The sequence below is a fragment of the Juglans regia genome, chromosome 13 (assembly GCF_001411555.2).
Source record: "Juglans regia cultivar Chandler chromosome 13, Walnut 2.0, whole genome shotgun sequence".
Lineage (NCBI taxonomy): Eukaryota > Viridiplantae > Streptophyta > Magnoliopsida > Fagales > Juglandaceae > Juglans > Juglans regia.
The window spans coordinates 13,930,051-13,944,164 of NC_049913.1; the positions used below are offsets into that span (position 1 = coordinate 13,930,051).

Consider the following 14,114-nt stretch of genomic DNA (forward strand, 5'->3'; position numbering starts at 1 on the left):
CCGATATTTCGGCCAGTGTTTTTTTTTTTTTCGTTTTTTCAAACTATAAATTTATTTTTTAACCCTCAATTCAGACTAGACTATTTATAATTTATATATATATGTATTTATATATAATTTATTTATATATAGACTATTATTTTGAAATATAATTTTGAAATATAATTTATTTATATATCGACCATTCCGAAATGTTATCCCGAAACGGTACCGGTATCAAAATATTTCGTTCTAGTGCCTTGACCGGTACAGCATCCGGTATGGTATTCAAAACATTGACCGTGTGAATGGAGGGCTGCTTTTCTCATCTTAACAGCTGGACCACTTCGCAACGGAACTCTTTTTTTTTTTTTTTAATTTCCAAAGGAAACCCAATTGTTCATTTTCTTAAATTCTCGGGAACCAAGTAGGAAGTTCTTCCTTTTTACCTTTTCTAGGATTGTAAATAGGTGTCTTGGACTCCCGTGTTCTCTTGGAAAACTTTAGTTGCTTCGAAGAAGTTTTGTGACTCTCAGCTGCAAGGAGACTCACACAGAGAGGGAGCAGGTGCACTATTGTTGATCCAACTTCCATGTCTAGTTGTCTCCATGAGGAAGAAGAAGAAGACCCACACGGTAGAGCACTGTGAAGAAGAAGACAAAGACCCACAGTGATTTCTTACCGGTTTGTTTAAAGACGACGATGTCGAAGACTAAAAGCAGAAGAAGACGATGACGTTTACCCCATGCGACTGGACTCAGCGTTTTTCCGAGTTTTTTTCCACTTTCTTTGAACAATCAAAGCAAGCACAATGTGAAAGTTTTTTCCACTCCAACCCAGAACTCAGAATATTTCAGAGAAAAAAAAAAAAAAACCTGAAGAAGAAGCTAAAATAACATCTTTCCCGCATTTCTTGTTTTTGGTTTTTTCGTTGTTTGTTTTTTATTTTTTTCTTAATTGACTGATGTGGCAAATTGCCACGTCTGGCTGACTGCCCACCGTTTGTAAGGGCCGACTGCACCTAACAGAATTGAAAAATAATAGGACTGGGCTTCCTTCACATGATTGAGTTTGGGTCAAACCGTGTGACCTGCACACGTTAGACCAAGTTGTCCGACAATTTGTTTGTAAACAGGTCGAAAGATTAGGATTTATTGACTATAATAATTAAATTGTCAAAAGGGTTCAACACATGATACAGATCCCGCAAGGATCGTAAAGTTCTTTGAATTATGTTCGGTTTGACTCTCGTATGTGCATAACCTATCTCCATCAAGGCGAACCTAACAAATTGCCAGCTCTAAAACTATAGTCGCTAAAGTATTCATGCTGTAAAAGTTTGAATGGAGCATGTTAATAATGTGGTCAACTACATGATCGGTAAGTGTTTATTATTGACATTTAGCTGCGGCGAGGATGCGTTTGTATATGAACTAAATATTCTTTGAAATAGCATGCCAAATTAGGAATCAGAACGGGTTCTTACTTAAAATGGCTAATCTGTCGTTTGAAAAAACAAAAACTGATTAAATGATGAAGTAAAGAATGCAACAATCTCCAATAACGCGAAATGAGAATAGAATTGCTTGTAATTTCGAGACATTAGGTATGCAGTTCAAGAATCTCTCTTCTGTTCTCTAAAGTGCGAATAAAAGTATAGTACGAGAAAGGGGGAAGACTGCTCAGCCTCTATCACTACGCACAAAAAACTCGAAAGAGTAACAGTATTTTTGTGGATAGATCTAAAAAAGGAGCATGGAGTATGAGCACACCCTCTTAAGCAAAAGATGGGCCTATTTTTCCAGAAGGTAGGGCTGAGAGATTCAAGTATGACACAGGGTTGCAGCAAAGCTCAAGACTTCGATACCAATTACTGCATCAAACATAAAATGAGTCTTTAAATGTTACCATTCAATCAAGAGAACAATGGATGAAGAATTAGGCAAGTTGAAGACTATGCATCTTCCGCTGACAGGATTTGGGGGTACAGCTTCCATACATCATTTCCCACCAATATATAATCTGAAAGCATACGACCTGTAATGAGATATCAAAATCATTGTACTAACAAATCAATTGATTAGTTTATCAAAATCATTGCATTGCACAATGGAAGTGAGCTAAGTAAAAACCCAAAGCATCTGAGAATAAACAAGCCAGAAAAATTTAATCGTGCAAAAGTTTTCCTGGCTTTGAAATAGCAAATGGCAAACAACCTTAGTTGCTGACAGGCACCTGGTTTTAGTGTCCTCTGAGTAGTTGCATCCTTGTTGCCAACATTTTATTCTGGGGTTAGTGATGTGTCATTCGACATCATGGACAGTATTCAGCCTAGCCAGAAAGGCTTACCTCCACAGAATACAAATGGGCCTTTTGCTGGTAATACGTGTGGAAAATCCATTATGCATTGCAAACGTGAAGCCGGTTATCTTTCTTGATTGAAGTTCAATCAGATACATTAAACAGATGCTGTGAAATATGAAAAGCTATTGACCCTGTAGGAAACAATGGTCACAATTTTACAAGTACCTTATGGTGGCAATACGACACTATCCAGCCAGCTCACTGATTGGAGGGCGGTCCATGACATTAGATGCTATCTTTGCATTGGTTTGCAACAGTGGATCAATATCAGGTAATTTAGGAATCTGAGCTAATATATCAATAGTGCGCCGTAAGAGGCGTGCTAGATCTCCTTCATCCATTGCACAGTCCATCATCATTTCCCTCCAAGATAGCCCAGATGCCCAGGCTTCAACCATACCCGAAAATTGACTATCCAAACAACAAGAAATGTTTACCCCATGCTTTTCTTGAAGTTGCAAAAGGGAGCATCTTTGATCATCCAAGAACTTGACTAAATTGATTACGGTTGTGGAAGGTTCATATATATAGCTGTTGTTTTTCCAAGGACGAACTTTGATCCCTTCAGAAACTAAACTTGCACAGGCAGCAGCAAGTTGTGCAGGCTTTAGGCCTAGAAGGATTTTATTGCGGAGAATCATTGCAAGCCAAAGCTCATTTTCTCCGCGAATTGCAGCTGCAGTTTCACCAAGAGGAAATATTACATGTGTATTGATATCCAATGCCCTAATTTCATGTATGACATTGCTGATTTGCAAAAACTCTTTCCAGCCAGATGGTTCGATCTGCTCTATTCGATTGGTCAAACGTTTTGATCTAGCCTTCAAACGTTTTATCTTTTCCTCGGTCAACTTCGTCATGTCAATGATTTTTTTATATTCTTTAAAACCTTGTGTACGTGCTATCCTTTTCTTCAAGCGTGCAACTTTATTTCTTTGTTCCTTGTAGCGTTCAACAGCTTCACAGTATGGTTCTGACATATGTAACAGCTCATCACTTTCAGAAAGACTATTCAAAACTGGCACATTTAAACTCCAAGACCATGTCTCTAGAGATGCTTCCATGCACCATAAGCAACCAAGTTCAGAAGCAGTAAGCTTCTCCCACTTCATTTCCTCCTTATCAAGAAGCATTGTCATAATTTCCCGAGGCAAAGCATCACCTTGAGCTAGTGCAACATTAGGCAAGCCTGCCCTATACATTGTTTTAATCCACTTTTCTGTAAATAGATACCACGAGTTATCTGAACCAAGGGCCACATAATAAGATGGTTCAACATCTCGGCCCATTTCAAGGTCATTAACACTTGACTCTGTCCCAACTACATTCAGTGCAAAAGAATCGTCAGCAAAAACCATGTTCTTAAGTTTTGAACCATTGAGTGAGTCAACCTTCCCCAAATAAACAGCAGGCAGTGAGTGTTGAACTCCTTCAGAATCTTTATATTGCAAGCACAAAAAGGGCAAGTGTCCATTTTCAAATTCCATTAAAAGAGGTTTCAGAGCAGCAATTCTTTGTGCTTCCACCCTTTTTCGCAGTTCTGTCCGAAGACGTTTTTCCATCCTCAAATCTTCCTGCAAATCTGTAATCTCCATATATGATACCTCTGACAAAACTTTCCTGCTCTTTCTATCTATGGCCTCATCGCTAACTTCTAAAGTCAGCATCTCGATCTCTTTCTCTATTTTAGTAAGCTCATCTTTTGCAGCAAGCATAACGTTGCTGCCAACATAGTTTCCAAAACTTCGCTCAACCAACTTCCTAGCTTCTTCCAAAGTTCGACCCGCTTTTACAGATTTCATTTCACTTACTTCATTAGATCTGCTAGTAACTTTTGCACCTGCAAGAAGATTCAGCACCATACCGTAGGAAGCAGTAAACTGTGAAACAAGAGGTTCAACTCCAGTGAATAGAAGCTTGCAGCACTCTTCAGCCCCTTCGTAAGGAGTCTGAACAAGTACTACATGACCCCTTTCATCAGTGCCTCTACGTCCAGCACGCCCAGCCATTTGAAGCAGTTCATTTGAGCTTAATTGGGTTCGTCCACTATCACTCCTCTTCATGAGTGATGAAATAACAGCTGTCCTAGCAGGCATATTGATTCCGGCAGCAAGTGTTTCAGTAGCAAAGACAACCTTGACAAGTCCTCGCTGAAACAATTCTTCTACAAATGATTTCCATAACGGTAGACAACCAGCATGATGCGCAGCAGCCCCTTGCAGCAGTCCTTTTACAGCAGTCTCCCTGACAGCATCAGGATACTTAATGCGGAACCTCTTCAAGGCTAGTTTAACCTCACTCATCTCACACTCATCTAAGAGATTGCAATCTTCAAGATACTGGACAGCTGCATCACATCCTTTCCTGCTAAAAATAAACCAAATTGCTGGCAGCATGTCCTTTGCCTTAAGCTGCCATAATGTGTCAATAACTTGAGGGACCTGAAAATTAATAGTTCACTCCAGTAATCAAATTGATTTGTCATTCTATAGAAAATTAAAGCATCAGGTAGATGAAGACCATACAAATGAAAACAGTACTGTTATATAAAAGAATTGATGCAATGAGCCCATACTTGTGAACGTCGAATAGTGTTTATATCATTCTTTGAAAGAGGTGATTCGGACATGCTATCAACACTGTCATAGCTCATGTTACTTCCTCTTTTTTTTGAATTTCTTCTTCTAGACCCATCATCCTTGTAAGATTTAACTCCTGAAGCATAAAGTTGCAGATAATTGAGTGACAGCTTCCTGTTCCAATTTAGAAAAAAGAAAATGAAAGTGGTTGAAAATAATAACTTTCCATCCATGCGTTCAAATAACAGATTGAAGGGAGGGGATAGATACAACTAATTGAAGAGGAAAAAAAAATTATATGTTGTACAGTGTATCATACTTATGGTAATCTGAACCAAACCTCGAACTTTCACTGTGAACGTTCACGCGAATAACCACTGGCAAAATATAGCTAGTAATTTTTATTCAAGTGCTGGCAGAATCCAGCTACTTTTGTTTTGTAATGTATTAAAATGATAATTCAATAGAAACCAAAGCAACTAGTCTACAAAAAACATTAACTATTCAATGCTTTAAAGGTATCCCTATTCTTGCATTCATCTATAGTGAAGCTATAAGTCAAAGTGAATGAAGTGACATAAGAATCAATTAAGAAAAATACCTATTCAATTGCGTTCCTTTCTCATCAAGAAGAGGTAACAAAGTTGTCTTCATAGAGAAATGCCAAGTCAATGGAACTGGACGCTTTGAGGATGTTACCAACTCAGTTTTACCATGAATCTAGAAAAAGGATGAAATTAGAAAGACTCAATCCTCCTACAAGTCTATAGATCAGTCAACCCGACAGCAGTTAGAAACCAATGCTAGAGTTGACAGTGGAAATTATTCTATCTTTGTATGAAAACAACATGTAATGACGAGTTGATGATGCCAGGAGACAACCAATGATTACATGACGGATCTAGCAGCAAGAAATGACGGGCCAACACACCAGAAGGCAGAAAGAATGTAGAAGAGAATCATGAAGGGTCTTCAATCAGAAATATTTTCTCTAGACATCAAAATTTGGGTTGCCAACTTCACAAAAAAAAAAAGGAAAGAAAGAGCAACTATGAAATATACTACGACCCCAATTTATGAGTCCTTACTGCTATCCCTTTTGAAAATATAGATTTACTATCAGTTTGTGTAATTAACTCCACATTGAAATAAGAGAGAAAATAGTGGATGATGGCATTGCTAAGACACAGCTTCACTGAGGCAAATATTTAAAGAAACCCCCTCAGTTCATTTTGAACCTTTGTTTTTTGTATTTCTGATAACTATATGTTTAATTGTGCACTGCAGGATCAATAGCACAAATCATTGCCTAATGAACAAAAAATATCCCAATAGAAATATCTCATGTGATTTGTTTAGCTCTCCTAAATTAACAAAAGCAAGAAAATCTATCTGCTGGACAAGGCCTTTTTTCTAACATCAGATGGTGTCTGAAAATGTTCTGTATTTCCCCAAAAAAATATCGCAAAAAAATTCATTATCAACATATGGCACATTTTTTTTCTTTGTAAATAGAACTCTGCAAGGAGAACAAATAATGCCTTCATCTTTCCATTTCAACATGTGACAAATGGTATCGCTATATCCAAAACATAAACTAGGTCAGCTAGGGAAAAAAAAAAAAAAAACAATACCTGACCAATCCAACCAGCAAGCTCATCAGGATTTGCCACTGTTGCTGATAGGCATATGAGCTGGACTTCTTTTGGGCAATATATAACCTGAAATAATTGATTACGCCATATGAAGAAAAAGTGTGAGGAAATCATTGGCAATAAATGAGATCCTGGACAAGAAAATGTACTTACTATTTCTTCCCACACTGTACCCCGAGATATGTCACTTAGATAATGAACTTCGTCCAAAACAATCACATCAACATGGAACAGTCCACTATCAGAAGAAACCATTCCAACACTGCATGTGAATATGAAGTAAACCACCATCCTTTTAATTTAGAGAATCAACTTAACCAATGAAGAACAAATTTATGGAGGTCACAGATAATTTCTAGAGGTAGCAACCATGTTGAGGAAACACTTACTGCACTAATGATATTTCCTACCAGCATACATTTTTCGATAATTCTATTTACAAAGCTTCTGTACACATCTCTCCACACGGCCTCGTTTGTTTTCAGAGATGAGATGAGATGCGTTGAGATTAAAGTTAAAAGGTTGAATAAAATATTGTTAGAATATATTTTTTAATATTATTTTTGTTTTAGGATTTGAAAAAATTAAATTGTTTATTTTATTTTGTGTGGAGATTTGGGAAAGTTGTAATGATGAGATAAAAGGTTTTCAAAGTTTTCAAGATTTTGGATCTTGAAAGCAAACCAGGCCATATTGGCATTGTTAATCTCACATCCAGTTATCATATCAGTTAACCTTAATTGAAACTACAAGGTACGAATGAGAAGTAGGCAAAAGAGAAGTGTAAAGAAGGTGTGCAATAACATATTCGTATAGTTTGTCGCTGAAGATATATGCAGTCAGTTTACAGATCAAAACGATAATATGTAGTCTGCAGCCAGCTAATGGATTGCAAAACCAGATCATAACATTAGTTCAAATTTATACATTACATCACGCCTTCATTAAGCAATTCTCATAAGCTACAACTAGAGTTTTAAATTCACTATAATGTACCTCTGATATAACATATTGCGTAAAATCTCCGTAGTCATAATCAAAACCTGAGCATCTTTATTCACTGCAGAATCCCCCGTAAGAAGGCCAACATTGCTGTCTCCAAATGTCTCGCTGAACCACAAAACATTATTAATACAGCGGCATAAGTACAGTTGACAAATTCAAATTTCTGCTATTTACACTGATTTAGAAAGACTTATATACCGAAATTCGCGAAACTTTTGATTGGATAGTGCCTTGAGTGGAGTCGTGTAGAAGATTCGCCTTCGCCTGGCAACTGTGGCCACTGCGGCGGCTTCGGCAATTAAAGTCTTCCCACTGCTCGTCGGCGCAGAGACCACAACCGATGAGCCTCTCAAAAATGCTTGTATCGCCAAACGCTGCCCAAAAGAGAAAAAATAAAATAATTACTAAGAGTGTCAAAATTTTCTTTGACCTGAATATCTACATTTCATACAAGATAAGAAATACATATAATCTTTGTATGCTTGCGAATAGGCAACTGAGTTTAAGATTTGAATATCTGCATAGAAATAAACCTGAAATTTATCTATGCGGAAATCGTATATCGAAGCGAGCTCATCGGCATCGATAATATATTCGCCGAAGTCTCTGACTTCGTTGCAAAGCTTTTCCACTCTCTGCCACTTGGACTCCTCATGCGGAGTCGGCGCCTCTGTTGCAGCAATAGGAATTTCGGTTTCATCGTCGCTCTGTTCAACTCCTTCCAATACATCGCCGGAGATGTCGTAGTATTCATCAGCAGCCACATCGTCATCTTCGTCGTCGTCCTCGTAGTCGTCGGCGTCGGAGATTTGGGGTTCTACGGGGTATAGAGAACTCGGGGACTTAATTGAAGATCTTGATTGTGGAAGTGTGCCAAGTGACTTGGGGGAACAAAACCCTAGGGACTGGGAAATGACGGGAGTTTGGGGATACAGAGAGGTTGTGTAAGTCGAGAAGGCGAGGACAGGAAGCGTCGAAGGGTATGGAGGTGAAAGGATAGGGAGCGTGTTCATGGCGGGAGAGATTTCTCGGGGATTTTCGGATTCCACCGTGGCTAAATACGGAATCACGTGATTTTATGGCGAGCGAGCCAGCCGCGCTGGACTAGGCATCGTTTGGAAGTTAAATACATTTCAATTCATTTTAATTTTTTATTATAATTTTTTAAAATTTTAATATAAAATATAATAAATAATTTAATTTTTTTAAATTCTAAAATAATAATAATAAATAATAATATTTTATCATCTCAACTCAACTCAACTCAATTCAGTTTAACATCCAAATACACCCTTAAAGCATTAACATTGATCTATACATATGCATATACAAAGTCACCTCTTTTACATATCCACTTTATCATTCAAGCACGTTAGCTTATGAATATTTGAGATAAAATATTATTATTTTATTATTATTAATTTTTTATTAAAATCAATTTTTTATATATATTTTATAATTAGCATCCACTACATACATTTGACATTAATAATATAAATATAATAATAAAAAATATAATTTTTTTATATATTATTTTAAAAATATAATAAAATGAAAAAATATATATATAATATATTATAATAATATAATGAATGTGTAAGTGGAGATTTGTTGTGTTGTTGAAGAATGGAGAAAAATAAATGATTGTGAGAGAGAGAGTGAGATGAGAGATAAATAATGATTAAAATATGATTTGTAGGGTGAATAGTAGTTATCCAAATTTAGATAAGAACTGTTGTAGCTAAATATTTGGATATGCATAAACTAATTTGAAAGATTTTAAGATCATGTTATGTAAATATGACTTTGCAATGCATATGCATAAACCAATACTAATACTCTTAATAAATGGCATATAGCTTACAAAATTCGATTCAACTCATTAAATTTCGTTAAAAACTCTTCGTTTATGATCAACTCAGCTCGTTCACTCAATTTGATTAAAGTTCATTTATATAATATGTATTAGTTAATAATATAAATATAACATCTTTATAATTAAATATATAATATATAATCTAATTACTTATGTCTATATATTAAATATACTTCATAATTATATTTTATAATTTATTTAATAATTAATCGATAAGATTTAATGATTTCATATACTAATATGTGGAAACCACATATGAAATAATTATGTGTATTTATTAATAATATATGTAGACATATAATATATTATTATTATGGATAAATATCAGCTAGTTAGATATTAATTATTTATAAATTTTTAAAATCGTATAATTAACTAGAGGTTCTACTTGTTAGTTGTATAAATTTAATATTATATTTTTTTATTTATCTAATTTATTAATTATTAAATCTTATTCAAAAAATTAAAAAAATAATAATAATTCGAGCTTGTTTGTGGGATGAGCTTAAACTCAAGCTCGAGTTGAGAGTTTAGTTTACCGAACCGAGCTCGAACAAAAAATAAATAAAAATCTCAAGTTCAAGTTTGAATATTTTGAATCAAGTCGAGCTCAACAAACTAAAGATCGACTCGACTTGACCCGATTATAGCCCTAATACCAACTTGTAAATACAACGCTTTATATTATTATAATATAAATTGGTGAATCATTCTACCTAAAACTAAGTGAAAACGTCTGTTTCAAAAAAAAGAGAGTGAAAACATAGCATTTATATTTTACAATCTTTAACATGACATGTCAATTTGAAAGATTCAAAATTTTAAATTTCTCTCGTAAATTAAATCATATTATATCTATGATATAAAATGAATGTCCTCCACACCGCTTGCAAATAAAACTTTTTAATAAAATTTATTATATCTTTCTCTTTTTCTGATTATTGCTATTTTTAATCTTCTTTTTCTGATTATTGTTAAATGTATTTTTTTAGAGGGTTCAAAGATATTTCGTCTATCGTATCCAGCCTTGTTTATGGGAGTTGACCATGTTCGAAGTCGTTAGCTTAATTAGGGGATGCTAAAAAGGCAAGGTTGGTCATTGTAATAAAGTCGTTATACGGTAGCCAGATTGAAAGGCGCGGCTAAAAAGAGAACATCTTATAGAAAATGATAGGATTACTCTACTTATTTATTATTTTTTTTGTATTTGATTTTTTTTAATTTTTAATTTTATTTAATAGTTAATAAAGTAACTATTAATAAATTTCTTTTTAATTTTTTCTTAATGATTAATGATGTTAAAAAAATATTTTAAAACAATGATAAAAAAATAAATATATTATAAATAATAAATGGGTAGTAAAATGGTAGTAACCCTATCACTACCCATATCTTATAATTGATTCATCCGTTCTCTTCCAAATAACACCCTCTAATGAAAGTACTCCACGTAGAGGCTTCATTTTACTTACCATATGGCCGCACTACAGAAGAGAAATGATGTACGAAATGTTGCATTTAGATATATAAGTATTTTTAGGTATTCTGTGTATAATAGTAAAAAAATAATAAAAAAATAATAGAATATTGAATAGTATATGACCCTCTCTCTCTCTCTCTTCCAAAAATTACTTGCCTTATTCTATGTCCCCCCACTTCCGAGATCTCCCTCGATGACGCACAAGCATCGAAACGGAGACTAGGGCTTGTTTGGAAATAATCTCAATTTTAAAATTCTCATTTCATCTCATCTCATTATCAAACATAATTTAAATACAAAATTTTTAAACTAATTATTACAAGCTTTTCAAATTAATCATTACAATTTTCTCAAACGTTTAAACAGAAAATAAAAAATAATTCAAGTTTTTCAAATTCTCAAATAAAAATAATATTATAAAATTAGATTCTAACAATATTTTAACTTTATAATATTTTTTATTCAATTTTTTCTTTCTCATTTTTCTAAAACTCAAAAAATACTCAACTTGAACTATCTTATTACTATCTACAAATTATCTTACTATTATTTACAAAATTCTCATATCATCTCATTCCTCAAATTAACCCTAAAAACGATGGTGATTAATAAGTTGCTTTCATAGCATTGGCAATGTTTAGAAGTCCAGATTTTGGCTATAGCATTAACTTTTGGCTAGGTGAATCCATATTGAAAAATATAATTATATATTAATTAATAATTTAATTATTATTAATGAAATAGAAGAAGGTAGAAAATAACGGACTATTTAGCAAACTTGAAATAAATAATATAGACTTTAAAATAATTAGATAATATAATAGTTGTTGGAAATGATTAAAATATTATTGTGGTGAGTGAATAGTATCTAGCCAAAGATGACTAGGGAGCTTAATTTACTGTAACTCATATGTTGAACTTTAATGGTTTGGCTAGTCCAATATAGAGGATTTTATTCATGCCTAACCAAAGTATGAATATGAATTGGCATTTGGCTAGTCCAATGGCAATGCTCTTAGAAGAAAAGTGAGAATACGATAGTTTTCTGATTTTCATCCCCTATGATGTGACTCATGAAAATTGTGTGCAGGTGCTGAGTAGTTATTGGAGGGTGTTAAACCCATGAGATCAGAAGATCCACTCCAAAGAATTTATGGACTACAAATTTAACTTAAATGTGTGGTTTGGATAGTGAATTGAAATAAGATAAGATAAAAGTTAAATAAAATATTATTATTATTTTAAAATTTGAAAAAGTTGAATTATTTATTATATTTTGTATAAGAATTTAAAAAAATTATAATGATAAGATAAGATGAGATGAGACACTTCTTGTATCAAAATGAAGCAAATGGAGAGCAAAATGACAGAAAAATAACGTTAATTCTCTTTTTGTTGACAAAAATAAATCTTTGAACTTTGATTAAGTTTTTTTCATTTTGTCCCATTCAAAATCAATGCAATGTATTTTCTTAAATTTCAGAAATATTAATAAATCCAATTATACTAATGAACCAAAATAAGAAACAATTGAAGAAAATTATTAGATGGTGTTTAAGAAAAAATGTAGTATTTCTATTCTATATATGAGATCGTCTCATTAAAATTGTTTATATAATAAGTATTAAATCTTTTATAAGTATATAAGCATTAATTAATTTTAATGGCATGCCAATAAAAGTACCAATATTTGTATTCCAGAACGACCTAGTAATTAATTTTCTTTTGGATGAAAAGTGTTAAGACAAGACTGATGGATTTGTGTTTATGAAAATTATTAGTACTTTAAGAATATAAATAACATGGTGCTCTCATTTTAAAAATGTTGTTGATAATAATATATGTTGCTAAGAACCACTACTTTGTGCTCCTAATGCTCTTGCAATAAAATAAGAGCCATGTTTGTTTGCATATACATTAAATTTTAATGGCATGCTAATAGGAGTACCACTTATATATACTCCAAGACTGTCTAATAATTAATGGATAATGTTAGGGTACATTCTATCGAGTAATAATATACACACAACATATTACACAACACATTATATAATAATGTTATAAAATGAAGGTATTTTTATAAAATGATGTTACTTTTATAAGATGTTTTATAAAAATACGTCTCATTTAAAACATAGTTGTGTAAAGTATTGTAAAAAATATTATGTATAAATCATTTTCTCATTCTAAATGTGTACATTAATGCAAATGGTCTTTTTCTTTTTTCTTTTAGGTATTTTTTAAACATACTTAACTATTAAGAAAAAATAAAAATAAAAATTTACTAATAGTCACTTCCTTGATAATTAAAAAAAATAAAAATATAAAATCAGATGATTCAAGTGTTACCTATTGCACTATATATAAGCGTGGGGAATATTGGATGAGTACTATAAATTGGTCAATTTTGCACAATGCTTAGCCATTATAAGGCTTATCCCTGATATATCAGAATTATGTAATCACCACATTATCCATATTCATAAAATGATGGTTTATCCACCCTAATAAACAGGGTGGCTAGGGCCTACGTTCGATTCACGCGACTCCTTTGAATAGTTATCATTTATGGATGATGGGCCTTGGGCCCTTAGTTTGAGCTAGACCAATATTAACTCTTCCAATATAAGTTATTGTCGACAATTACATTAGCATGCTTGGCAACATGATGGGTGGCTAGAATAATAAATTTATAAATCAAATATGTCATGTGGATAGTGTGATATAGAGGTATTAGAATGTTGTCATAGGGATATAAGGCAATACAAGAGTCCCACATTACTTAAGTGAAACACTTGTATTACCTTGATCTCTTATATAAAGGCTACACCATGCCACATTATAACTTGCACAAAGTATTAAGTACAAATTATAATTAATACATATTACTATACTTATATATAGTAAGACTATTAACATATATTTATAAACATGTATAAATATATATTTATATAAAATATATGTAAGTAGGCGGAGTAGGAGGAGGTGCGAGGCCTCGTTGGTGCCAGCCCTCCCCTCGCCCCTGCAGGGGTTCCTTTCTGTGGGGGAGACGGGGGCGGGGTAGCGAGGTGCGAGCCTCTACTGTCCATCCCTAATTGTTGAAGCTAAAAAAGAGAAAGATCTTAATAGATGCAGGAAGAGTTGTGTGTGGTAATTATGAAAAGTATTTGAGACAT

The 14,114-nt window shown here is 33.4% G+C and overlaps 1 protein-coding gene across 8 annotated transcripts; it reads right to left on the bottom strand.

The window, feature by feature from the left end:
• Positions 1–1,535: 1,535 nt before the first annotated feature.
• Positions 1,536–8,651, bottom strand: LOC109008662 (DExH-box ATP-dependent RNA helicase DExH15 chloroplastic). Of its 8 annotated transcripts, none has more exons than XR_004797999.1 (10): positions 8,116–8,651; positions 7,781–7,956; positions 7,574–7,687; positions 6,731–6,839; positions 6,557–6,643; positions 5,524–5,642; positions 4,919–5,096; positions 2,509–4,784; positions 2,196–2,408; positions 1,536–2,016 (listed from the first exon to the last, which is right to left on the bottom strand). XR_004797999.1 is itself a non-coding variant. In XM_035684488.1 (9 exons), the coding sequence occupies exons 1-8, from the start codon at positions 8,593–8,595 to the stop codon at positions 2,529–2,531; spliced, it is 3,519 nt and encodes a 1,172-aa protein (XP_035540381.1). In that variant the 5' UTR covers positions 8,596–8,650; the 3' UTR covers positions 1,536–2,001; positions 2,509–2,528. The 8 variants fall into 8 exon arrangements, 2 of the variants coding, with proteins under 2 accessions (XP_035540381.1, XP_035540380.1); XR_004797996.1 differs by having other exon boundaries at positions 2,196–2,355; positions 8,116–8,650; XR_004797998.1 differs by having other exon boundaries at positions 1,536–2,001; positions 2,215–4,784; positions 8,116–8,650.
• Positions 8,652–14,114: the final 5,463 nt, after the last annotated feature.

Bases quoted from the DNA above. Each gene is read 5' to 3' on its own strand.
- LOC109008662 (XM_035684488.1), bottom strand. From the start codon at position 8,595: ATGAACACGCTCCCTATCCTTTCACCTCCATACCCTTCGACGCTTCCT. The intron at 7,688-7,780 runs GTATATAAGTCT...TTTGTGGTTCAG, and splicing joins CAAAAGTTTCGCGAATTTCG to CGAGACATTTGGAGACAGCA. The intron at 4,785-4,918 runs GTATGGGCTCAT...ATTAATTTTCAG, and splicing joins ACACTATTCGACGTTCACAA to GTCCCTCAAGTTATTGACAC.